At 44.5% G+C, this 25,969-nt stretch overlaps 1 protein-coding gene and 1 non-coding gene across 4 annotated transcripts; one reads left to right on the top strand and one right to left on the bottom strand.

Annotated features, from left to right (window-relative positions):
• Positions 1-1,791: 1,791 nt before the first annotated feature.
• Positions 1,792-21,454, top strand: PGBD2 (piggyBac transposable element derived 2). 3 transcript variants are annotated; one of them, XM_077990760.1, is made up of 4 exons: positions 1,792-1,923; positions 9,663-9,945; positions 14,640-14,703; positions 17,432-21,454. In XM_077990760.1, exons 3-4 carry the CDS (start codon positions 14,687-14,689, stop codon positions 19,191-19,193), a joined length of 1,779 nt encoding a protein of 592 aa, XP_077846886.1. In that variant the 5' UTR covers positions 1,792-1,923; positions 9,663-9,945; positions 14,640-14,686; the 3' UTR covers positions 19,194-21,454.
• LOC114674980 (U6 spliceosomal RNA) lies at positions 13,824-13,926 on the bottom strand. The gene has a single exon (XR_003726072.1). It is a non-coding gene; the product is annotated as a U6 spliceosomal RNA (small nuclear RNA).
• Positions 21,455-25,969: the final 4,515 nt, after the last annotated feature.

Raw genomic sequence — 25,969 nt, 5'->3', positions numbered from 1 at the left:
CACTTACACTTGGTCCTGATCTTTTTATTAACTTTACATATGCAAGTATCCAAATTGCAGTGACAATTCTCTCTAGATCATAAAGGTATGGAAGAAACAGCCAGCAAGCACACTATATATGTATCTTACTACTCCTTGTTCAACTCACCCCCTCTTTGACCTCATTTCTTTGACTCTCTTCGTTCTTTTGTCTCCAGCCATTCTCAAATGTGCTAGGCTTGCTTCGCCTCAGAGCATGTGCACATGCCATTCTTTCTGCTTCAAGTATTTTCCCCCTTGAATTCTGCATGGGGAATTTGCTCTTCATATTCTTTGGCTTTTCCCTCAAATACAACCTTCTTACTTACCAACCTTCCCTGACCAAATTATTTAAAACTGAGTTCACAAGTCTTATTGGTCCCCTTTGCTTCCTTTATTTTCTTCCTAGCACTTTCCACTTTGACACACCATATATTTTGTTTATTGTCTGGTTCTCCCGCTGAAATGTAAGCATCATGACAAGAGGGTTTTTCTCTTGTGCCTTTATTTTTTTCACTGTTCTAACAGCACTGCCCAGAGGAGTGACTGTCATAGAGAGGACACTCATTTAACACTTGAATGAATGAATGAATGAGACACAGGATCTGGGGAACAAAGCAAGTTAGAAACACTACTCTACCTCACCTAGAGTAGCACTCCCATTTTCCCAGAGCTCATGATCTGTCTCCTCAAATTGCTTATATGTGGAATGAATGATGACAAACTTATACGTGCCCTTCGCTCCAGAATCCCACAAATGAGCATGATTTTTTTTTCTTCTGATGCAGGTGTTTTGGAACACACTTTACAGTGACCAAATAACATTTGTGAAGTGTCAGGGTGGAGAAGCAAATACAAAGTCTTCACTAAGTGGCCCTCTTTTTGAATGTTAACAGGGTCTGGTCCCAGGGATTTCTGTGTTCAAAGCCTTTCAGGGCAAGGCAGTTTGCTGTGGAGTACACTGTCCTACATACCTAATAGGCTACTAGGTTTCAGCTGGACAAAGTCCTTATAGAGCCGTGATTCTCAAGGGGTAGGGGGAGACACTTTTGTCATAACTAGAGTGGAGAGAGTGTGGTGTGCTACTGGCACTTAGTTGCTAGGGGTGCTCAATATCCTACAATTAGGGTTATTTTTACGAAGTAAAACTATAGGTAGGTAAGGTAGCCAGATGAAATACAGGGATTTCCAGTTAAATGTGAATCTTAGATGAACAACACTGTTACCTGAAACTCAAATTTAACTGTATTTTATCCGTGACCCTGCCTCCTGTAATGCACAGGACAGCCTCCTTCCCTCTCAACAAAGAATTATCCAGGCCCAAAAAGTCAAGAAACCCTGCCATGCAGCAGTGGTTCTCAAGCCCTAGTTTGTACCACAATTACCTTCAGGGTTGGTAAGCCCGATTACTGGGCACACCCTCAGTTTCTGATTCAGAAGGCCTTGAGTGGGGCCCCAAGAATTGCAGTTCCATCAATTTCCCAGGTGAAGCTGCTGTTAGATTGGGGCCACATTTGAGAACCACTACCCTAGAAAGTCCCCATGCTCTCCTGATTAGAAGCGAGGAAAGTTTCCAAGGGAGGACGGGGGTGGGAGGATAAGGGAGATTGGCGGGAAGAGCCGGCCCGCTGGGGTGGGAGACGTTATTTCGGCCGTTCTGGCCTCGCAGGCGTTTTCGGGATCCCTCTAGGCGCCGCGGAGGTCCCGGAGTCTCGATGGTCGCTCGGGCCGGGGCGTGGCCTGGTTCGGGGGCGTGGCGTGGAAGGCGGGCCAAGGTGCGGCGGGCGCTCTCGTGCCGGACGTTGCGCGGCCGCGACGCCCGACGCCAACGCAGGCGCAGCGCTCCGGTTCGGCGCGGCTCATGGTCCGGTTCGGGCTCGGGAGGCTCCGTCTGGGCCAGGGCAGGTAGGCATCATTGTGCTCGCGCCGCAGGCAGGGCTTAGCTTGAGTGCAGGAGCGGTTGGCCTTGATGTTGCGTTTTCTCAACGGCGTCCGGAGGAGTTCGTCCTCACTGCTCCGCGTCCACGGTGGGCTGGCGGGACCAGGACAGGAACAATGGGATTCCGAGGGCCGCAAGGGGGCGCTCCCTCTGCGGGTTGGGGTGCGAGGCCGGAGGGCCCTGCTGAGCGGGAGGCGGAGCAGGAGGCGGAGCGGGGTGGGTGGGGACCAGGGCGGGGTCGGGCTAAAGGGGGATGGATTAAGGGCGCGGTGGGAGGGACCAGGTCAGGCTCGGGCGGGGTGGGCGGGACTAATGGGGCGGGCAGCCTGAGGCTGGCGGCCGAGCTGCGAACGCCGCGTCAGGTCCCGGGGCGGGGCGGCTCCGCGCCGGGGCGCGCTGGGGCCGGGTCGTTCTTAACTTTGCGTCCGCCTGGGAAGGCGCTGAGGTTTCTGAGGGTCTTTGTTTGCCCTTCTTTCCCTTTTGCTATTGAGATGAAGAGAGGGGAGGAAGTTCCTCCGTATCCCACAAAAGCCCTTCTGAGCTGTTAGGCTCCTGGCTGAGCTTTGGGGTGCTGATGTATAAAATGTCTTTTGAATAATGTTTATCTTGAATTAATTTCAGAATTTCAGAGTGTTACAAAACAAACAAAAATTCCCATGTACGGTTCGCCCAGATTTCGTAGGGGTTAACATCTTTTTTTACAGAACAGTCAACAAAACCAGGATATTAACACCTACAGGCCTTATTCAAATTTCTCTACTCTCACCTATTTCCGTTTTGTAATTTAGGCGCCAAGACAGCATTGGGTTGTCCTGTCTTTCCTTGGAGAAATTTACATTTTAAACAGCAGCTCTCCCGCCTCCCAACCCCCTAGGGCCCTTTAGAGTGGCCTGGGGAGCTCCAGGTCTCACACCAAGGTGCTTTTTCTTGCCGAGTGCCTGGACCAGTTTAGTTGAGAATGCCCAGTTGGACCTCTGGGCAGCTCGTGACCACCTCCTCCTCCCAGTGTTGCTCGTTCCTCTTCCCAGTGCTGCTGGGCTTGGTGAGTGGCACCTCTGTGCACCAGCCATAGGGTGCCAGAATCTAGGAGGCTTGCCTGATCAGCTTTCTCCCCTGCCCTACCCCCTCAACCAATTATCCAGACTTGATGGTTTCACGTTTTGAGTCCTCCTTAGGTGTGTCCATTTCTCTCCATAGGCCCCACCCTTTTGCCATAGCCTTTTTGTCCGTCTCCCTTCATCAGCGTTGGGGCCCTGCATACTCAGTTGTCCATACTGCAGCCAGAATCAGCTTGTTAACATGCACCCTTCATTCTGTTATGCTCTGCCTGTAATTTTTTTTTTAAACTTCCCACTGCTCTGATAAAGACAGGCCTCCTTAACAGGGCCTTCAAGTCTCTGCAGGGCTGGTCCAGCCTCTTGTACCGTCTCCCACAGATTCCCTACCCTGGCCGGACTGCTTTGCTTCTCCTGTGCTGTACCTTTTGCCTGGGGTGCTATTCCCTGCCTGCTGAGGGAGTTGTTACTCTTTCTGCAGCTCTCCATTAGGTTATCTTTTCCTCAGGGAGGTATTCTCTGACCTCCCTGACTAGGTCAGTTTCCGTTTTATGGGTTCTGATCAACACCTTCTTTCCTTCTTAGCCCTGTCATAGTTACAATTTTATGCATACATGCCTGGCATTCAGTATATACTTCAGATGTTTGCCAAAGGAATGAAAAGGTGATAGTGTGGCTGCCTAACAGCCTCTGTCTAGACATTATTCCCTTTGTGAGTTTGCTTGGTATGTGGGGGCACTGGCTACCGATGTCCCCTTCCTCTGTTGGTTGTCTCAGGCAGGGCAAGAAAGATGTAGGAGCCACATGTGAGAGGATGGAGGGCCTGGGGAGCACAGTCTGCAGACTCCTGAAAGGTAGAATTGGGGAGCACAGTCTGCAGACTCCTGAAAGGTAGAATGGGTTTTTGCTGAGCTTCTTAACTATGTATCCCCCTCTGTCCTGGTTGAGTCCACTGTAATTATTAGACTCTTCACTGACATATTTCCTATGCATGGTTTCAGAGACTCTTTTAGGAGTATATTTTAGTTAGGGTCAAGCATATATCAAGAGCTCCTGGTTCTTTTCTAAATAGTTGTCTCAAAGCCAGATAGTAAAGATGAAAATGAAAAGTCTGCGGCAGGTTGAGATGGATGGGATGCCCTGGAATGTGGCCATTTGGCTCTGTGGCATGATTAGTTTGGTTCAGCGAGTATTTATTGAGGGCCTGCTGCATGCCAGATGCCATGTTACCTTCTTGGGATACAGAGGTGGGGTCGACCTGAAGATGGACTATTAATTTCAGTCTATTGTGGTGAAAGCTGTGATAAGAGAAGACTTGATTGGAAGCCTGACGGATGAGAAGGACATTGCAGGGGATCCCATGGGCAGGGAATAGCACCCAGGCAAAAGGCACAGCACAGAAGAAGAAAGCAGTCAGGCCAGAGTAGGGAACCGGAGGAAGACAGGCTACAAGAAGAGACTGGACCAGCCCTCGGGAGTGGTCTGAACCTACAGGCGGAACTGGGTGGGGATAAGGCTAGGCACCGGGCTGTGGATGACTTTGATTTTATTTCAGAGCTCGGTTGGGTTGTGACCCAGGGCAAGCTCTTGGTAGGCTGTGAAGATGGGCTCATGCCCTAATGGCTGGAGGCTGTCAGTCTATATGTTAGTAAGTGGATGGGGCCAGCCTAAGGCACAGTGGAGGAAAAGGTGGTAAACTGCCGAGAGGTGGAGCAACTGTGAAATGGTAACACAAGTCAGGCTTCCTGACCCAAACCTGGCTGGACCTGGGGAAGAAGTCAGACTGTTTGAGTTTTATCAGTCATACTATGCATCCCTTAATGAAACATAATTTCTGCAGCAAAATGTGTGGATATTTATAAACAATTAGACTTTATGAAGAGCCTCAGGTCAGTCCAGGTTTTGCTGCCAAAGAGTTTGTTGCAAAGTTTTGAAAGAAAGTTCAGTTTTTAAAGCATATTTGGCTTTTGGAATTGTAGGTGAGGGGTTGTGGACCTGAAATTGTAGTTAACACTTGGGAAGCCAGGCCTGTTGTGTCTGCTTTACACACATTGACTCTTATTACTTTCACAATGCAGTGAAGGTAGGTACCACGATGATCCCATTTTACAGGTGAAAGACGAGGGCACCAGGAAGTCTCTTTGCTAAGTGACTTTCCAGAATCACACAGCTCATCACTGGTGGCTCCATGTTACACATTTTTCCTGGGCTACAGACTTGTGAAAGGGGGTCGGGAGAGATTGAGGGACTGAGGTCTTTCTTTCGCACCTCACACACCTGGCATCTGCCTGCAGCAAGCCTGCCTTAGTGCCAAGAAGGTCAGAGCAGAAGGGGAGCTGGAGCCCCACAGACATCACAGTCACACACTTGGATTTACTGAAGGCCCATGGGGACTCATGTCTGTGATTACTGGAGCTTATGATCTAATCAGGTCAGATGAGCTTTTCTCACAAGCCATAGAGGAATTTAAGTGTGATGTCAGGCAGACCAGAGATGGTCAGAGGCCCTGTGTATGGATAAGTTGGGATGTGGGCTGGCTGGGCTTTGAAGAAATTCAGGTAAACGATTTTATAAGGATTTTAAAAAGAGAGTCTTCATAAGGGACACAGTCTGTTACATGGGGAGATGACCTAATTTTCTTCTAGCCGTGCAAGATGTGTGTGTTCTGAAACATCACAGATGAACATCTTTTGCTTGCGACTCCCTCATCACTGCAGAGCAGCATTCCCATCAGGCACTGACTGGGTCAGCTGAAGAGTATTTGTTCAGGTGTTTCTTTGGAAGTGCCCCCGTGCCTGTGTGTGTTTGTGTGAGTGTGTAAAATATACATACCAAAATATATAAAATGCACAGGAACAGTTTAAAGAATAATGAACAACTCTGATTATCCTACTCAGTTTAAGAAATTGAACCTTGGCCGGTCGCGGTGGCTCAAGCCTGTAATCCCAGCACTTTGGGAGGCCCAGACGGGCGGATCACGAGGTCAGGAGATTGAGACCATCCTGGCTAACACGGTGAAACCCCCCGTCTCTACTAAAAAATACAAAAAACTAGCCGGGCGAGGTGGCGGGCGCCTATAGTCCCAGCTACTCGGGAGGCTGAGGCAGGAGAATGGCGTAAACCCGGGAGGCGGAGCTTGCCGTGAGCCGAGATCCGGCCACAGCGCTCCAGCCTGGGCGACAGAGCGAGACTCCGTCTCACAAAAAAAAAAAAAAAAAAAAAAAAAAAAAGTCGAACCTTATGAAAACTTTATTTTTTATTTCCATAAGTTTTTGGGGAACAGGTGGTATTTGGTTACATGATTTTTTTTTTTTTTGAGACAGAGTCTCTCTCTGTCGCCCAGGCTGGAGTGCAATGGCACGATCTTGGCTCACTGCAAGCTCCGCCTCCCGGGTTCCCGCCATTCTCCTGCCTCGGCCTCCCGAGTAGCTGGGACTACAGGCGCCGCCACCTCGCCCGGCTAATTTTTCGTATTTTTAGTAGAGATCCGTGTTAGCCAGGATGGTCTAGATCTGACCTCATGATCCGCCCACCTCGACCTCCCAAATTGCGGGATTACAGGCATGAGCCACCGCGCCCGGCCATGAGTAAGTTTTTTAGTTGTGATTTGTGAGATTTTGGTGCACCCATCACCCAAGCGGTATATACTGAACCCAATTTATAGCCATTCCCTTCTCATCCTTTCCCCTGGAGTCACCAACGTCCATTGTATCATTCTTTACCTTTGCATCCTCTTAGCTTAGCTCCCACTTATGAGTGAGAACGTATGATGTTTGGTTTTCCATTCCTGAGTTACTTCACTTAGAATAATGGTTTTCATTTCCATCCAGGTTGCTGTGAATGCCATTAATTCATTCCTTTTTATGACTGAGTAGTATTCTGTCTTATGTACATACCACAGTTTCTTTATCCACTCATTGATTGATTGGCATTTGGGATGGTTCCATATTTTTGAATTGTGCTGCTATAAACATGCGTGTGCAAGTATCTTTTCTCATATAATGACTTCTTTTCCTCTGAGTAGATACCCAGTAGTGGCATTGCCAGATCAAATGGTAGTTCTACTTTTCGTTCTGTAAGGAATCTCCACACTGTATTCCATAGTGGTTGTACTAGTTTACATCCCACCAGCAGTGCAGAATGTTCCCTTTTCATTGCATCCTGGCCAACATCTGTTATTTTTTGATTTTTTTTGATTATGGCCATTCTTGTGTGAGGAAGATGGTATCGCATTGTGGTTTTGATTTGCATTTCCCTGATCATTAGTGATGTTGAGCATGTTTTTCATATGTTTGTTGGCCATTTGTGTAAATTCTTTTGAGAATTGTCCTTAACCCACTTTTTGAGGGGATTTTTTTTTCTTGCTAATTTGTTTGAGTTCATTGTAGATTCTGTATAGTAGTCCTTTTTATTCTATATATTTTGAACTTATTAGATATACACAATTTAAAAATTACTATATTTTCCTGATTAGGCAAATCTTTTCTCACTGTAAAATGACCCTCTTTCTCTGATTTTTTTGTTTTTGTTGTACTTCATTTTTATATTTTTAATTGTAAAAAACATACAGTTTACCATTTTAACCATTTAAGTGTACAGTTTAGTAGTACTAAGGATAATCACATTATTGTGCAGCCAATCTCCAGGAACTTTTTTATCTTGCAAAACTGAAACTGTACCCATTAAACATTAACTTGCCGTTTCTCCTCCACGACTTCTGTTAATCTGCATTCTACTTTCTGTTTCTCAGTTTTGACTACTTTAATTACCTCATGTAAGTGAAATTAAACACTGTTTCTCTTTTTGTAGTTGGCTTATTTCACTTACTATAATGTCCTCAAGGTTTATTTATGTTGTAGCCTGTAACAGGATTTCCTTCATTTTAAGGCTGAATAATATTCCATTGCATCTATCAATTCCATTCATTGATCAATTGACACTTGACTTGCTTCTGTCTCTTGGCTATTGTGAATAGTGCTGCTTTGAAAATGCACTATAGGCCAGACGCAGTGACTCACGCCTATAATCCCATCACTTTGGGAGGCCCGAGGTGGGCGGATCCCGAAATCAGGAGATCCAGACCATCCTGGCTAAAACGGTGAAACCCCGTCTCTACTAAAAATACAAAAAATTACCCGGGAATGGTGGCAAGAACCTGTAGTCCCAGCTACTCAGGAGGCTGAGGCAGGAGAATCACTTGAACCTGGGAGGCGGAGGTTGCAGTGAGATGAGATCATGCCACTGCACTCAAGTCTGGGCAACAGAGACTCCATCTCAAAAAAAAAAAAGCGCTATAGACATAGATTTCTGAGTTCCTGCTTTCAGTTCATTTGTTCAACATAGTATTGGAAGTCTTAGAGCAATTACTGAGAAAAGTTAAAGCCATCCAAATTGGAAAGCAGTAATTACAACTATCTGTGTTTGCAGATGACATGATCTCATATGTAGGAAACTCTAAAGATTCCACAATTGCAGAATTGCAGCAATTTGTATTTGCAGCAAAATTCACAGCAAATTGTATTTGCTGAATACAGCACAGTTGCAGGATACAAAATAAACACGCAAAAATCAGTTGCAGCCAGGCACAGTGCCTCACACCTACAATCCCAGCATTTTGGGAGGCCAAGGCAGGCAGATTACTTGAGCCCAAGAGTTTGAGACCAGCCTGGGCAACATGGAGAAACCCCATCTCAACAAAACATAGAAAAATTAGCTGGCATGGTGGCATGTACCTGTAGTTCCAGCTACTTAGGAGGCTGAGGTGGCAGGATCACCCGAGCCTGGAGTGGTAGAGGCTGCAGTGAGCCGTGATTGTGAAGTGGGGTCGCTTGTCTTGGGAAATACCCAAGGTTCGTTGTCTCACGCTAAGGAAAACGAAGATGTAGACGCACGAGGTGTGCATTTAAGAGCGGAAAGTTTAATAGACAAGATAAACAAGAGCAAAGCTCCCCCATATAGAGGGAGAGAGGTTTCAGATGGAACTCCCTGTTCACAGTGGGATGTATTTGACTTTACAGAGGGGCTTAAGGAGGTGGTGTCTAATTTACATAGGGCCTCGGGGATTGGTTGGGCCAGGTGTGCCACTTACGTAGCCTACGCCCACAAAGAGGCTGGCCATCTCACCCTAATCTTTTATTATGCAAATGGCGTCTCGGCCTTGCTGGGGCTGTGACACCCACACATGTGACTTTGACAAAGAGAAGGGAGGAGAAAACTTCCACGCTGGATATACCTGGCTTCTGGCACACCTGCAGGCATTCACCTGTGCAAGCTTCCAGCTTGCTTAGCTGTGCTTGAGGCTTGATTTTTCAGGCTGCTTTTTGTTAGAAAAGAAAGGATTTGGGAGCTGCTTTTTATTAAAAGAAAAACCTTACTGAGGACTTCTGTACCCTCACTAACTGCTTGAGTAATTTATTTTTAACTCTTAAATCAATTGTCCCACCGTATTCCAGGCTGGTCAACAGAGTGAGACCCTGTCTTAAAAAAAAAAAAAAAAAAATTGTGGTTTTCTTTAAATATGAAAAAAGAAAAAAAATGTTTAAAAGAAAATGTAGAAATTACCACACTTTTTCCATAGTGGGTGCATTATTTTTAAATGCTATCAACAGTGTACAAAGGTTCTAATTTTTCTGTTTTTTTGTTTTTTTGAGGTGGAGTCTCGCTCTGTCACCCAGGCTGGAGTGAGTGGCGCGATCTCGGCTCACTGCAAGCTCCGCCTCCCGGGTTTACGCCATTCTCCTGCCTCAGCCTCCCGAGTAGCTGGGACTACAGGCGCCTGCCCACCATGTCTGGCTAATTGTTTGTATTTTTAGTAGAGACGGGGTTTCACTGTGTTAGCCAGGATGGTCTCGAGCTCCTGACCTCCTGATCTGCCCGCCTCAGCCTCCCGAAGTGCTGGGATTACAGGCATGAGCCACCACATCTGGCCCAAAGGTTCTAATTTTTCTACATCCTTGCTGATACCATTCTCTGTTTTCTTGATAGTGTCCAGCGTAATGGGTGTAATGTGATATCTCATGGTTTTGATTTGTATTTCCCTTATAAGTATGACTTTTAAAACTTTTCTTAGGTAGTTTAGTTTTTATTCTTATTTGTTGTATTTGGTTCTTTTTAAGTGTGCTTGACCTTTTTTTTTCGTTTCAGATTTTATGTTTCTTGTTCATATTGTTTCTTACAATATATTAAACATATATATTTTGTATTCTATGATAATTATGACATTTATAGTCCGTGGGTCTGATTATGCTGTCCACTGTTTCTGCTGACTCCCATTCATGGTGCTTTATTTCCTTGTTTACTGTTTTATTTCCTTGTTTACTTTATGACTTTTTTTTTTCCATAATGTGAATTCATCTTTGGAACTGTTATCAGTGGAGCTCTTCAATGTTTTTGTTGGGGATATATTCCTCCAGAGAGGTTTTATCTGTTTTCACTATTCCTGGGGAAGCACTGCTAATGAAGGGGACTTTGGGTTAAAATTTTTGCTTGAGGTTATTGAGCCCATTAAGCAGTATCAGTTGGCCTCATAAACCTTCATAGTTACAGATTCTTCGGAGACACTCCCCCCCTGACTTTTATCCAGTGGTATGGTTAAGCATGTTTATTTTCTGGTCTCTTCTTCAGAGTTGGGTTACTTTTCGTTTATCCTTGTGTCTTGGGTGCAGCCCTTTGGTAGGCCCTTTGTGCAGGCCTGCCTTTAGTTTCCTCTAGTTTTTATACTCCATATAGTTCAGAATAGGAGGATTAATGTCACCACAATTCATGAGAATGCCTCAGAGTGAAAGCTAACTGAAGACTCCCTTGCTCCTTAGGGCTCCCAGATTGATTTTGCTTTTTGACCCAGTGAGACTCCATATTTTCTTGTCAGGTCAGTGCAGCACTTAAAATTTTATCCAGCTCTTTTAAGTTTTCATCAGGAGAGTTTTTTTGGGGTCTGTGGTCTGCCATACTTCTGGAAATGGAATTTAGGCGTCTCATTTGATGGGTGTCTTTCCTACTTCCCCTTACTGCTGAGAGCCACCTTGAGGCAGAAGCGAGGGGCCCGTAGGAGTGGAGGTCACTGATTGCAGGAGTTACATGTTCTCTTATCTTCTGTGTCTGCAGAACCCAGGCCAGGATCCACCCCCGAGGACGTGCCAGCCACGGTTACTGCCTGACCACAAAAGCTTGAGAGTGAACCTACAGAGACTAGAAATTGGGTAGTTGGGGAGAGGAAGGTAGAATAACATCAAGAGGAAATAATATTTGTCATCCTTTCTGGAGCGCTAAGGGGGCATAGGAGGTGTGTTGGGGCAAGATTGATTGTATGTATGTGCATGCATAACTCTTAGAATTGGCTGCAAAGGGGCAGACGGAGTCAGAATTTGCTGAGTGTGGTTTGCTTTTATGGGTTTGTAGGTAGACAGTTCAGTGAGCTTCCTGGCAGACTGGCAGGGTAGAAATTCATTGGAGAGACTGGGCTTAAAAGCTGCCTGAGATAGCATGGGGAGTCTGTGGGATTAGTCCTTTGGTAAGGGCTCTGGCCACACAACATTGAAATTGTATTTTCAGGTGACCAGGACAACCAGTTGATGATGGGGTCATTTGGGCCATGGTTTGCGTGTAGGGTACTAAACAACTCCTAACACTCTTTTTCCTGGCCACATAGCATTTTCACTTTATCACTGTCTATGTGCCTTGTGGTTCGGGAGCTGTTGGTTGGCCCCTGAGAACAGCCCACTGAGCTGGTGGATGGAGGAGAAAAGGCTGGAGGCATTAATGTTCCCCTGCTCTGTCCCTGTTATGGGAGGAAATGGACTCGAGGAGCTACTTTACTGAGTATTTTTGCATTCAAGGCCCTGGGCTCTGTAGTTGAGTCTTAAGGATAGGGGCAAGTGACCCTTTGGTGGTACCTGCCTGAAACGGTCTCAGCTAGGGGATAGCAGAGGGGGCAGAGACCTGTTGTGTCTAATATGTTAGAGAAAATTAGGAAGCAGACCTGGGGAAGATTAGGAAGATGATGCTGAAGGTTTTATTTTAGCCTTCAGGAGAGGCCTTTGGATTCTCATAGAAAAAAAAACATTCTCAAGTCCTCTCCTGACGGTACTGGCCCAGCTCTTGTGTCCGCTGGACCCTGTAAGCAAGCACTGTGTGTATGTATAATGTAGATCAGACCCAGCTACTGTGTAAGTGTTGTATATACAGTTGTGATCAGGCTCAGCCTCCCTGAGTGTGCTTTGGATATATAGTGGAGATCAGACCGAGACTAGAGCAGATAGTATTCATGAAATGGTCTCACAAACAATAAAAGGAGACTGGTTTGTGAAGGGCGTGCTCTGAGTAGCTGACAAAGGGAGCCTTGGCTGAGTTATCGAGAACTGGTCAGAAGCAGTGTGACTGAGCTGACTTCAGGGCCAGGTGGGGCTTCATTTGGTGGGGGTGAGGTAGGAATTAAAATGAATTTTAGACAAGTAAGGCCACATTCACCTGAATAGTGCTGACACTTGTTCTTTGTATTTGGCATTTTTATGGAAGGGTTACATATGCATATGTCAAGCCACCGTGAATGCGATGACTGCAGGTACAAAAGGACCTATGTGTGTTGCATTGATGATGACTTGTGTCACAAAGACTGATACTATTGGTGATGTAATTTTTCAAAATGGTCAACAAGCGTTGGTAAAGTTCTGATAAAAAGATCTTCGTTTTCTCTACTATTAGTATGTTTACTATACTATATTAAAATTGTGCAAAAGGTGTTTTATATTTATGTAAATCTGAGTTTGGTTCTAAGCCCAAGTTAAATCATTGCACATAGGTTTTGGCAGGACAGATGGAAGTTGTGAGGGTATGAGACAGGTGTGGTTGTGGGACTGACCCACACGTGTGGGATCGCTGTAACCCTTTCCACCCCTTCTGCCATTGTGACAACCAACCTTCTCCCCCAACAAATTTTAAAGCACCTTCTGGGTGCTCTGCTTCCTCCCTCCGCTAACCGCCGCTGTTCTGGGTCTGCAGGGAGACCGAGAAGGATATGACGCCAGGCGGGAGAGCTGTTGGAGACGTGCAGAGTGGGGTTGTTGGTCTATTCTTGCTGTTGTAAAAGTGGCCCAGAGTGAGTTGTCCAGACACATTAAAATGCATAGAAAGGTTAACATCTTAAAATGAGAAGTTAACTTGAATCAGCTGTCCAGGTGGTTTGCTGGCAGTCACACCATTTTGAAAATACTGGCATGGGGTCCCTGTGGTGCTGAGATATTTCCATAGCCTGAATCCTTGTGGAACTCACATCATCATTGTGTGCAAATGCAAATCCCCTACTCCTATAATTAATTTCTGTGAGCTCTGGATAAACAGGGATGCCTCCTGACTTCGGTTTGCATTTCCCCCCAGTATTACTGCATTTTATCAGTTTGTTGACAGGGTCAGGGTGACTGGTTTTCCATTAAATGTTTCAAGCGTGACTGTCTAATCTCCTGGAAAACTAAGTAGATGCCCTTGGACACTAACACTTGCCAAATCTGTCGTGATTTTGTTCTGCATCGCTAGGCAAGTCACTTCTTTCCAGGCCTCAGTTTCCTCAATGGTTAAATGGGGGTTATTACAACCTCAAGAAGTTATGAAGGGAATTAAATGCATTGACATCAGTAAAAATGCTTAAAACAGTACTCCACACTTAAATGCTCATTTGCTAAAAGGGTTTCTAATGTCTTTACTCCAAAATATTTCAAACATACAGAAAATACAGAGAAAAATATATCAATATCCATGTCCCCACCTCCCAGATTTAACACATATTAACACATTTTGCCATATTTGATTCAGATTTTTTTTTTAATATGGAGCACTTACGAATTTTCATGTCATCTTTGTGGACAGGCTATGCTAATCTCGGTATTGGTCCAGTTTTAGTACATGTGCTGCCGAAGTGAGCACTCAGATTGTGTAAAAAGAACTAACAGATCTGGTGGGCCTTTCTCTCCCCACGACCCCATCTCATCTTCCACTTCCTCACTCCAGTTTCCCTCCCTCCCCTGTGGGTACCCCCTTCTGTGAAGAGCTAGCATGTAGCTTTCCAGTTCTGGTTTTATACTCCTATCCTGCACATAGTATCTGTTGACAACACAGGGAATTTCTTGTGGGTATTTGTAGTTACGTAAGTGGTGTTCTACACTTTCTCTCTGCAGCTTTGTTTCATTAAGTGTTGTTTTCAGGATCCCTTATGCTTTCTTGGTTGTTCATTTGTTTAAACTTCTATATAATATAATTATATTCATTTCCCAGTTGGTAGTCTTTTAGGTTTTTCTGATGTTTAGCTGTTATGGACAGTGCAGCGGGATGTTCTACTGGCATCTATTAGTAGAAGCCAGGGATGCCATAAACATCCTAGAATGCAGTGGAAGGCCCTCTGCCACCCCACAAGCAAAGACTCATGTAGCCCCAAATGTCATCTACTTTAGAATGTATTTTGGTGTGAGTTTTGAAATGAAGGATTTGTTCTTTTTCCCTCTGAATAACGAGTCGACCCACACACTGTTAAGGTAGTGAATTTTAAGTCAGAGATATTTTTCCCTTAAATGGTAGAAAAGATCCTGTTGCCTTGCTTCTTAAGATACAATTTTTTTAAATTGACCTTTCTTGTCTTACAGGTTCTTAGACTCTGTGAGTAAAGACAGCTTTGTCTTCCCAGTTCATCATGGCTTCAACATCCAGGTAGGAGTGCCGTTTGATCAAATGTTTTATTGAAGAATTTATTCCCCTATGTTTTTGAAAGGCCAAGTCCATGACATTTTTAGCTCTTGGCCTCAGTATAACAGTTGGTGTCCAGGAAGTATAAAGGTAGAAGGGAGAGGAGATGGGAGAAGAATGGGGAAAATGGGAAAAGGCCGATGGTTGTGTGGTATGGGTGTGGTCATGTAGCACTAATGTGTACACTCGATAGAAAACCATGACTTCACTTTCCTCATCTTTCAAGATAAAGACACCAGGTGGTTACTCCTGGGGCCACCTCAGTCCCTTCAGGCTTTCTCATGCCTGGGGTTTGAACAGTCATGTGCAGAAGTTGTTTGAGGGTTTGGGGGTGAGGAGGAGCTTGGGCAGTCAAAACTGGTAGAGACCTTGAGCTTGCAGCCCTGGATCTACCCCTGTGAACTGGGTGAGGCCAGGTCAGGAGAGTGTGAAGATGGCTGCTGTCCCCTGAGAACCTTACTCCAAGGCCCATGAGATGGGCTTTGAATTTCCTTTCCCTTCAAACTGGTCTCTTGTCCTGGCCCATGCAGAGGGGGAATGAGTGAATACCTCACCTCGTGGAGGTGAGCGTGGCGGCTGACAGTCAGTCTCCAGGCAGTGAGGTTAGAGCGAATTTCTAATGCAGCCTGAACTCCAGAGTCCACGGGCAGGTCTGCGCTGATGTCGCCTCTGTGGTAAATCCCGTTGCCTTCCTTTGGGATGGAGGGTCCTCACGTGGAGGTTGGGGTCTGCAAAGGGGCACAGGGAAGCTGCAGGGACCTCTGTGCCTACCCTCCCTGCTGAGTCCATTCTCACAGCCAGGGCGATGTGTTTACAGCCTAGATGTGACTCCTCACTGCCCTGTTCCATGGTTTACCCCCACCCTTGGGGCTACCTATGGTAGCTGAACACTGGAAGTCCTGGCCAGGGCCTGTGGAGTCCTGTGCGGCTAGTTCTCTCTGGCTCTGCTCTGCTCTCTTGTCCTCATTGCACCTGCAGCCTCGCTGACCTCCTTGCCGTTCTGCAGATGTCGAATCCCTTCAGTGTCAGGGCCATGTGCCTGTGGTTCTTTCTGTCTGCCTGGGACATCTTGTCTCCAGCTGTCTGCAGGGCTCATTCTCTCATCTCCTTCAGGCGTCCCACCCTGTGAGCCTTCTCTCACCATTCTGTCCAAAATAGCACCCCCGGCTCTACCCCTTTGTTGCATTGTCACTTATCTGGGACGGCATTCGGCATTCGTTGCTACCTGACACCGTCCTGCATAGCTACTTGTTTGTTGATCTGTTGTCTGACTCCTCCAGTTACAAATAAAGTGCTGTGCAGGTAGGGAGTGGAGTTTACCCGTTGCCAGCCCCTGAGCAGCACCTGGTTACTGTCTGTGCTCAAATGCAAGTACAGAGAGTCTCCCACTTAGCATGGTTCAACTTAAGATGATGTAAAAGCCAGATACATTCTGTAGGAACTGTACTTTGAGTATCCATACAGTCACTCTGTTTTTCACTTTCAGTCCAGTAGTCAATAAATTATATGAGCTATTTAATACTTAATTATAAAATAGGCTTTGTGTTAGATGACTTTTTTTCCCAACTATAGGGTTCTGAGCATGTTTAAGGTAAGCTAGGCTAAGCTACGATGTTTGGTAGGTTAGGTGTATTAAATGCATTTTCGACTTATGACGTTTTTAACTCATGAGGGGTTTATTGGGATGTAACCTGATTGTAAGTCGAGGAGCACCTATATCACTCACCATCCATTTGGTTCCTGTGTCCACAGGGCCAGAGAGTATCCGGAGTTTCCATGTTTTCCAAATTGATTTGGCTTCTGAATTGCAGTTAGCATACAGTAGGATAGCCGCAAGGGAGCTATCTGAAAATCCACATCTGCTCAGTTCTTGAATTTGGGTAGTGAGAGTTCAAGTAGGGAGAGTTTGAGAATTTGGGGAATGAGGGAAACTTCCATTTGTCAATAAGAGAGGGAAGGTATAGTAAGACAAATGTAATTGCAGAGCTCCTAGGGCTATTGAGTCTGAGGGGACAGGAGTGGGTGTCACTCCAGCTGACCAGGGCTCCCTGTTGCCAGTTTCTGTTATCTGGGGTGATGACAGCAGCATCTGGATTCATCACTAAAGAGGATCCTCTGTTTTAGAACACATCATTTAAGAAGGAAAGTAAGTAGGTAAGACCTCTTTATTCTGTCTCCCATTGTCAAAATACTTCTGCACTTAAAAGCATCATCTGTGGGCTGGGTGCCATGGCTCACACCTGTAATCCCAGCACTTTGGGAGACTGAGGTGGGTGGATCACGAGGTCAGGAGATCAAGACCATCCTGACTAACATGGTGAAACCCCATCTCTACTAAAAAGAAAAAAAGTTAGTGTGGTGTGGTGGCGTGCACCTATAGTCCCAGGTACTCGGGAGGCTGAGGCAGGAGAATCGCTTGAACCTGGGAGGTGGAGGTTGCAGTGAGTTGAGATCGCACTCCTGCACTCCAGCCTGAGTGACAGAGTATGACACTGTTTCAAAAAAAATAACAAAAAGCAGAATCTGTGTTTAGCTGGAAAATTTACTTACTGAATGCTGTGCCTTGTGGTGCCAGATCTGTGAAGCCAATCAAATGAAAGTGTTTTATAGAGAGAGAGCATCCTCCTCTTTTCTGCTGAAGCATTGGCTTTCTGGCGTGGCCTCTTCCTGATTCTGTTTCCTGTCGTAACAGAGATGTCATTGCTGGGAGAGGTATCCACTCAAAGGTGAAGTCTGCAAAGCTGCTCGAGGTTCTGAATGCTATGGAGGAGGAAGAGTCCAACAGCAACAGGGAAGAGATTTTCATTGCACCTCCCGACAATGCTGCGGGGGAATTCACTGATGAGGACTCAGGTGATGAAGACGGCCAGCGAGGTGCTCACCTGCCTGGCAGTGTGCTGCATGCTTCAGTCCTGTGTGAGGACTCTGGCACCGGCGAGGATAATGACGACCTGGAGCTGCAGCCGGCCAAGAAGAGGCAGAAAGCAGTTGTGAAACCTCAGCGCATTTGGACAAAAAGAGATATTCGTCCAGACTTTGGCAGTTGGACGGCATCAGATCCTCATATTGAGGATCTGAAAAGCCAAGAGCTGAGTCCTGTGGGCCTTTTTGAGTTGTTTTTTGATGAAGGAACAATTAATTTCATTGTTAATGAAACCAATCGTTATGCTTGGCAGAAAAATGTCAATCTGAGTCTTACGGCTCAGGAATTGAAGTGTGTTTTGGGCATTTTGATTTTAAGTGGGTACATCTCTTACCCAAGGAGAAGGATGTTCTGGGAAACCTCTCCTGATTCACATCATCATCTTGTGGCCGATGCAATTAGAAGGGACAGATTCGAACTAATCTTCTCATACTTACATTTTGCAGATAACAACGAACTTGATGCAGGTGATAGGTTTGCCAAGGTCAGACCTCTTATCATCCGGATGAACTGCAATTTCCAGAAGCACGCACCCTTGGAAGAGTTCTACAGCTTTGGCGAGTCTATGTGTGAGTACTTTGGGCACCGGGGGTCCAAGCAGCTGCACAGGGGGAAGCCTGTGCGACTTGGCTACAAGATTTGGTGTGGGACAACCAGCAGAGGCTACTTGGTGTGGTTCGAGCCCTCACAGGGCACACTTTTTACCAAGCCCGACAGGAGCCTGGATCTAGGAGGCAGTATGGTAATAAAGTTTGTGGATGCGCTTCAGGAGCGTGGTTTTCTGCCATATCACATATTTTTTGACAAGGTTTTTACAAGTGTTAAACTGATGTCCATTTTGAGGAAAAAGGGGGTGAAGGCCACAGGAACTGTTCGTGAGTATAGGACTGAGCGATGTCCCCTAAAAGACCCCAAAGAACTGAAAAAAATGAAGAGGGGTTCATTTGATTACAAAGTCGATGAGAGTGAGGAGATCATCGTGTGCCGCTGGCACGATAGCAGTGTGGTCAACATCTGCTCCAATGCCGTGGGCATAGAGCCAGTGAGGCTGACCAGTCGTCACTCTGGAGCAACTAAAACACGGACTCAGGTCCACCAGCCATCACTGGTGAAGCTGTATCAGGAGAAGGTGGGCGGTGTTGGTAGGATGGACCAGAATATTGCCAAGTACAAGGTGAAGATCCGAGGCATGAAGTGGTACTCAAGCTTTATTGGCTATGTCATTGATGCTGCCCTCAACAATGCATGGCAGCTGCACAGGATCTGCTGCCAGGATGCCCAGGTGGACCTCCTTGCCTTCCGGAGATACGTCGCCTGTGTGTACCTGGAGAGCAATGCTGACACGACCTCTCAAGGAAGGCGAAGCAGGCGGTTGGAGACTGAGAGCCGCTTTGATATGGTTGGACACTGGATTATCCACCAGGACAAGAGGACCCGATGTGCCCTCTGCCACTCACAGACCAACACCCGGTGCGAGAAGTGCCAGAAGGGTGTCCATGCCAAGTGCTTCAGGGAGTACCACATCCGGTGACATCAGGAGACATACTTTTTTGGTTTATAATGAGATGTTCACAGTTAAATACAGATAGCAGTTGATTACTTCTGTTTTGTGTTGGAAAAAAGACCTGAATTTCTGATGACTTGGTTTTCTCTTTTCTCCCTACCCACAATTGTTATCTTTTTTATTGTGTTCTATTATGCCTACATGTGATATCAATTAATATTTATATTCATTTATATTTATATTTTTGAACTTATTTATTTAAAGTTGTGGGACCACATTTTATTCAGATAAAAGTTGTGCTTTGGGGTATATTTGAATCCTAGGAAGAAGAATCAAAGGAAAACTTGCAAGAACAGTAAGAAGACTTGACCATTGCATGCCATGGTTTATAATCTAAGATAGGCAATAGTGTATAAATATCATGTAAATGTGATGGATTTCTTAATCCTATTTATTTCATATTAATCTAAGGTTATCAAACTTTCCAAGGATAGATAATCTGCCTTGTATTTAGTCAGAGGGCTAGAGTTTCAGAGTTCATATTTTCTTGATAAAAATATTTTCCTAATACACATATATCAATGTGGGATTCATTTTATAAAAAATTATTTTTTTAATTTTTGTGGGCACATAGTAGGTGTGTATTTTTATGGGTTACGTGCGATATTTTGATACAGACATGCAATGTGGAAAAACCACATCAGGGTAAATGGGCTATCCATCCTGTCAAACATTTGTCCTTTGTGTTACAAACCAATTATACTGCTAGTTATTTTAAAATGTACAATTAAATTATTTTTAACTATATTCACCCTGTTGTGCTAGCAAATACTAGGTCTTACTCATTCTTTCTATTTTTTCATACCCATTAACTATTGCCACTCTCCCCCACCCCCTAACCACCCTTGCCAAGCTCTGGTAACCTTCTTTCTACTCTGTATGTCCATGAATTCAATTGTTTTCATTTTTAGCTCCCACAAATAAGTGAGAACATCTGAAGTTTGCCTTTCTTTGCTTGGCTTATTTCACTTAACATAATGACCTCCACTCCCATTCATGTTGTTGCAAATGACTGAATATCATTTTTTTGTGGCTAAATATTAATAATACTTCATTGTGTATATGTACATTTTCTTTATCCATTCTTCTGTTGATGGACACTTAGGTTGCTCCCAAATCATGACTGTTGTGAATAGTGCAGAAGATAAACGTTGGAGTTCAGATCTTTCTTCAGTATACTGATTTTTTTTCTTTTGGGTGTGTACTTAGGAATGGGATTCCTGAATAATATGGCAGGTAGCTCTGTTTTAGTTTTTGAGGAACCTTCAAACTGTTCTCCATACAGGTTGTACTAATTTATATTCCCACCAACAGTATTCGAGGGTTCCCTTTTCTCCACATCCTTGTCAGCATTTGTTATTGTCTGTCTTTTGGATTAAAGCCATTTTTACCGGGATGAGATATCTCAATGTAGTTTTGACTTGCATTTTTCTGTTGATCAGTGATGTTGAGTACCTTTTTGTATACCTGTTTGCCATATGTACTTTTTGTTTTTGTTTTGAGATGGAGTTGCCTTGTCACCCAGGCTGGAGTACAGTGATGCGTGATCTCGGCTCACTGCATCCTCTGTCTCCTGAACTCAAGTGATTCTCCTGCCTCAGCCTCCCAAGTAGCTGGGATTATAAGCACCCACCACCACACCCGGCTAATTTTTCTATTTTTAGTAGAGATGGTGTTTCACCATGTTGGTCAGGCTGGTCGTGAACTCTTGAGCTCAAGTGATTTGTCCACCTCAGCCTCCCAACGTACATCTTTTTTTTTCTTTTTTTAAATTATACTTTAAGTTCTGGGGTACATGTGCAGAATATGCAGTTTTTGTTACATAGGTATACACATGCCATGGTGGCTTGTTGCACCCATCAACCTGTCACCTACATTAGGTATTTCTCCTACTGTCATCCCTCCTAGCCTCCCACCCCCCGACAGGCCCTGGTGTGAGTTTCCCCTCCATATGTCCATGTGTTCTTATTGTTCAACTCCCACTTATGAGTGAGAACATGCGGTGTTCAGTTTTCTGTTCCTGTGACAGTTTGTTGAGAATGATGGTTTCCAGCTTCATCTATGTCCCTGCAAAGGACTTGAACTCATCCTTTTTTATGGTTGCATAGTATTCCGTGCTGTATATGTGCCACATTTGCTTTATCTAGTCTATTATTGATGGACATTTGGGTTGGTTCCAAGTCTTTGCTATTGTGAATAGTGCTGCAATAAACATACGTGTGCATGTGTCTTTGTAGCAGAATGATTTATAATCCTTTAGGTATATACCCAGTGATGGGATTGCTGGGTCAAATGGTATTTCTAGTTCTAGATTCTTAAGGAATCGCCACACTGTCTTCCACAATGGTTGAACTAATTTACACTCCCAACAGTGTAAAAGCGTCCCTGTTTTTCCACATCCTCTCCAGCATCTATTGTTTCCTGACTTTTTAATGATCGCCATTCTAACTGGCATAAGATGGTACCTCATTGTGGTTTTGATTTGCATTTCTCTAATGACCAGTGATGATGAGCATTTTTTCATATGTCTGTTGGCTGCATAAATGTCTTCTTTTGAGAAGTGCCTGTTCATATCCTTTGCCTACTTTTTGATGGGGTTTCTTGTTGTAAATTTGTTTAAGTTCTTTGTAGATTCTGGGTATTAGCCCTTTGTCAGATGGCTAGATTGCAAAAATTGTCTCCCATTCTGTAGGTTGCCTGTTCACTCTGATGATAGCTTCTTTTGCTGTGCAGAAGCTCTTTAGTTTAATTAGGTGTTTTAGACATGAAGTCTTTGCCCATGCCTGTGTCCTGAATGGTATTGCCCAGGTTTTCTTCTACTATTTTTATGGTTCTAGGTCTTACATTTAAGTCTTTGATCCGTCTTGAGTTGATTTTTGTATAAGGTGTAAGGAAGGGGTCCAGTTTCAGTTTTCTGCGTATGGCTAGTCAGTTTAACCCAACTCTATTTATTAAATAGGGAATCTTTTCACCATTGCTTGTTTTTGTCAGGTTTGTCAGAAATCAGATGGTTGTAGATGTGGGTGTTGTTTCTGAGGCCTCTGTTCTGTTCCATTGGTCTATGTATCTGTTTTGGTACCAGTACCATGCTGTTTTGGTTACTGTAACCTTGTAGTATAGTTTGAAGTCAGGTATCATGATGCCTCCAGCTTTGCTTTTTTTGCCCAGGATTATCTTGACTATGTGTGCTCTTTTTGGTTCCATATGAAATTTAAAGTAGTTTTCTCCAATTCTGTGAAGAAAGTCAGTGTTAGCTTGATGTGGATAGCATTGAATCTATAAATTACTTTGGGCAGTATGACCATTTTAATGATATTGATTCTTCCCATCCATGAGCATGGAATATTTTTCCATTTGTTTGTGTCCTCTCTTCCTTCCTTGAGCAGTGGTTTGTAGTTCTCCTTGAAGAGGTCCTTCACATCCCTTGTAAGTTGTATTCCTAGGTATGTTGTTCTGTTTGTAGCAATTGTGAATGGGAGTTCACTCATGATTTGGCTCTCTGTCTGTTATTGGTGTATAAGGATGCTTGTGATTTTTGCACATTGCTTTTATATCCTGAGACTTTGCTGATGTTGTTTATCAGCTTAAGGAGATTTGGGGCTGAGATGATGGGGTTTTCTTTTTTCTTTTTTTTTTTTTGACACGGGGTCTTGCTCTGTCGCCCAGACTGGAGTGCAGTGCAGTGGCACGATCTTAACTCACTGCAAGCTCTGCCTCCCAGGTTCACGCCATTCTCCTGCCTCAGCCTCCTGAGTAGCTGAGACTACAGGCGCCTGCCACCACGCCCAGCTAATTTTTTGTATTTTTAGTAGAGACGGGGTTTCACCGTGTTAGCCAGGATGGTCTCGATCTCCTGACCTTGTGATCCACCTGCCTTGGCCTCCCAAAGTGCTGGGATTACAGGCTTGAGCCACCGTGCCTGGCCAAGACAGTGGGGTTTTCTAAATACACAATCATGTCATCTGCAAACAGAGACAATTTGACTTCCTCTCTTCCTATTTGAATACTCTTTATTTCTTTCTCTTGCCTGATTACCCTGGCCAGAAGTTCCAATACAGTGTTGAATAGGAGTGGTAAGAGAGGGCATCTTTGTCTTGTGCTGGTTTTCAAAGGGAGTGCTTCCAGTTTTTGCCCATTCAGTATGATATTGGCTATGAGTTTGTCATAAATAGTTCTTACTATTTTGAGATACGTTTCATCGATACCTAGTTTATTGAGAGCTTTTAGCATGTAGGGCTGTTGAATTTTGTCGAAGGCCTTTTCTGCATCTATTGAGATAATCATGTGGTTTTTGTCTTTGGTTCTGTTTATGTGATGGATTACATTTGTGGATCTGCATATGTTGAACCAGTCTTGCATCCCAAGGATGAAGCCGACTTGATCGTGGTGGATAGGCTTTTTGATGTACTGCTGGACTCGGTTTGCCAGTATTTTGTTGAGGATTTTTACATCGATGTTCATCAGGGATATTGGTCTGAAATTTTCTTTCTTTGCTGTGTCTTTGCCAGGTTTTGGTATCAGGATGATGCTGGCCTCATAAAATGAGTTAGGGAGGATTCCCTCTTTTTCTATTGTTTGGAATAGTTTCACAGAAGGAATGGTACCAGCTCCTCTTTGTACCTCAGTTGGAATTCGGCTGTGTATCCGTCTGGTTCTGGACTTTTTTTGGTTGGTAGGCTATTAATTACAGCCTCAATTTCAGAACTTGCTATTGGTTTATTCAGGGATTCGACTTCTTCCTCGTTTAGACTTGGGAGGGTGTATGTGTCCAGGAATTTACCTATTTCTTCTAGATTTTCTAGTTTATTTGCATAGATATGTTTATAGTATTCTCTGATGATAGTTTGTATTTCTGTGGGATCAATGATGATATCCCTTATATCTTTTTTAATCACATCTATTTGATTCTTCTCTCTTTTCTTCTTTATTAGTCTGGCTAGCGGTCTATTTTGTTGATCTTTTCAAAAAACCAGCTCCTGGATTCATTGATTTTTTTTTTTTTGAAGGGTTTTTCGTGTCTCTCTCTTCTTCAGTTCTGCTCTGATCTTGCCACCAGCCCACCTGGCATCATCATTTACATGGAAATGTTGGGACTGAGCTGACCTCATGCCTCTCAGTTCCGAGCCAGCTTTCTCTCCCTCTGGCTCTTATCCAGCCTGTTAAACATTAAATAATCAGTAAGACAATTGAAAAACACCCTAGTGTTCTAACAAGTTACACATAATTGCTTGCTTACCAGTTGTCTACCTCAGAACTTTCTTTTCCTCATAGAGTCAATATAATCATCTATTTTAAATTTGACTTTTGCCATTTTACAGTCCAAGAATCAGGACTTTGCATGGGGCATGGATGGATTTCCACAGTCAGCATGAGGATGGGAGAAGAACAGGGCAGATCCAGCCCCACTCAGTGAGAGTTCTGGCTGGAGTTACTTGGCCAGACCTCACTCCAGAGAGAGGAGACCTTCCTCTGGAGCAGCTACCAAGACAGCTCCTAGTTGGAAAGTGTTTTATTTTTTATTTTTTATTTTTATTTATTTATTTATTTATTTATTTATTTATTTAATTTTTTTTTTTTTTGAGACGGAGTCTCGCTCTGTCGCTCTGTTCAGGCTGGGGTGCAGTGGCCGGATCTCAGCTCACTGCAAGCTCCGCCTCCCGGGTTTAGCCATTCTCCTGCCTCAGCCTCCCGAGTAGCTGGGACTACAGGCGCCCACCACTTCGCCCGGCTAGTTTTTTGTATTTTTTAGTAGAGACGGGGTTTCACCGTGTTAGCCAGGATGGTCTCGATCTCCTGACCTCGTGATTCGCCCGTCTCGGCCTCCCAAAGTGCTAGGATTACAGGCTTGAGCCACCGCGCCCGGCCTGGAAAGTGTTTTCTTCTAAGGTGAGATGCAGCCCCCACTGGAGAGGAAGACACCAGAGAGTTTTAAAAAGGAAAAACCAAGGTAAGCCGGTATCAGTTTCTTGACAGGGGACACAGCAGAGTGCACCCAGCTGGGGTGAATCTCCACAGTTCCCCAATGGGATGGCAGGCAGGAGCCCCAAGTCATTGGCCCCTGCATTGTGGGAGCAGCATGAGCCATCTGCAGTGACATTGTCTCCTCCGGCAGCAGCCTCCATCCAGAAATCCATCTCAGGGTCTGTCCTCACAGGAACCTGATGCCAGAGCTGTGCACTGAAAGTATTTGGACACAGGTGTTTTGTGGAACTGGGCATTTTCCAGGTCTTGCTGGAGGTCATTCTGTGTGAACTCCATGGAGCTCTTTCTCATGGGCTTTTTTTCCAAGTGTGGGAGAGCATGGCCTGCATGACTGCTGGCTTCCAGCACGTGGGTTGCAAACCCAAGCCAGGATGTGTAATTCACTGTAGCCCTTGACAGAATAGTAGGAGATAAAAGTCGTTTTTTAGTCTTCTATTTGTTACCCTCAGCCAACTAACTTCTGTCTACAGTAGAAGATATTTTGCCAATTTTTTTTTTTCAAAATGGAGAAATACCTCACTCTTAAGTCTTTTAGAGGCACAGACTTCTCAATTTCATTACATTAAAACCACTGAAAGATAGAAAAAAGTGAATTTCACATCAAAGAAATTCTTTTTTGTCAAAATACTCTGTTTTGGTTTGAAATGTTTGTGAATTTTCCATGCATGTGTCCAGATGCGTAGGAAGTTTATTCATTCAATTAAGATAAAAAATTAGATAACATGGTAAAATCAAAAAGTAGTAAAGACACATTTTTGTTT

This window comes from Macaca mulatta, chromosome 1, assembly GCF_049350105.2.
Source record: "Macaca mulatta isolate MMU2019108-1 chromosome 1, T2T-MMU8v2.0, whole genome shotgun sequence".
NCBI lineage: Eukaryota > Metazoa > Chordata > Mammalia > Primates > Cercopithecidae > Macaca > Macaca mulatta.
Note: the sequence above shows the minus strand (reverse complement) of the source record. Positions and strands in the feature narration are given on the sequence as shown.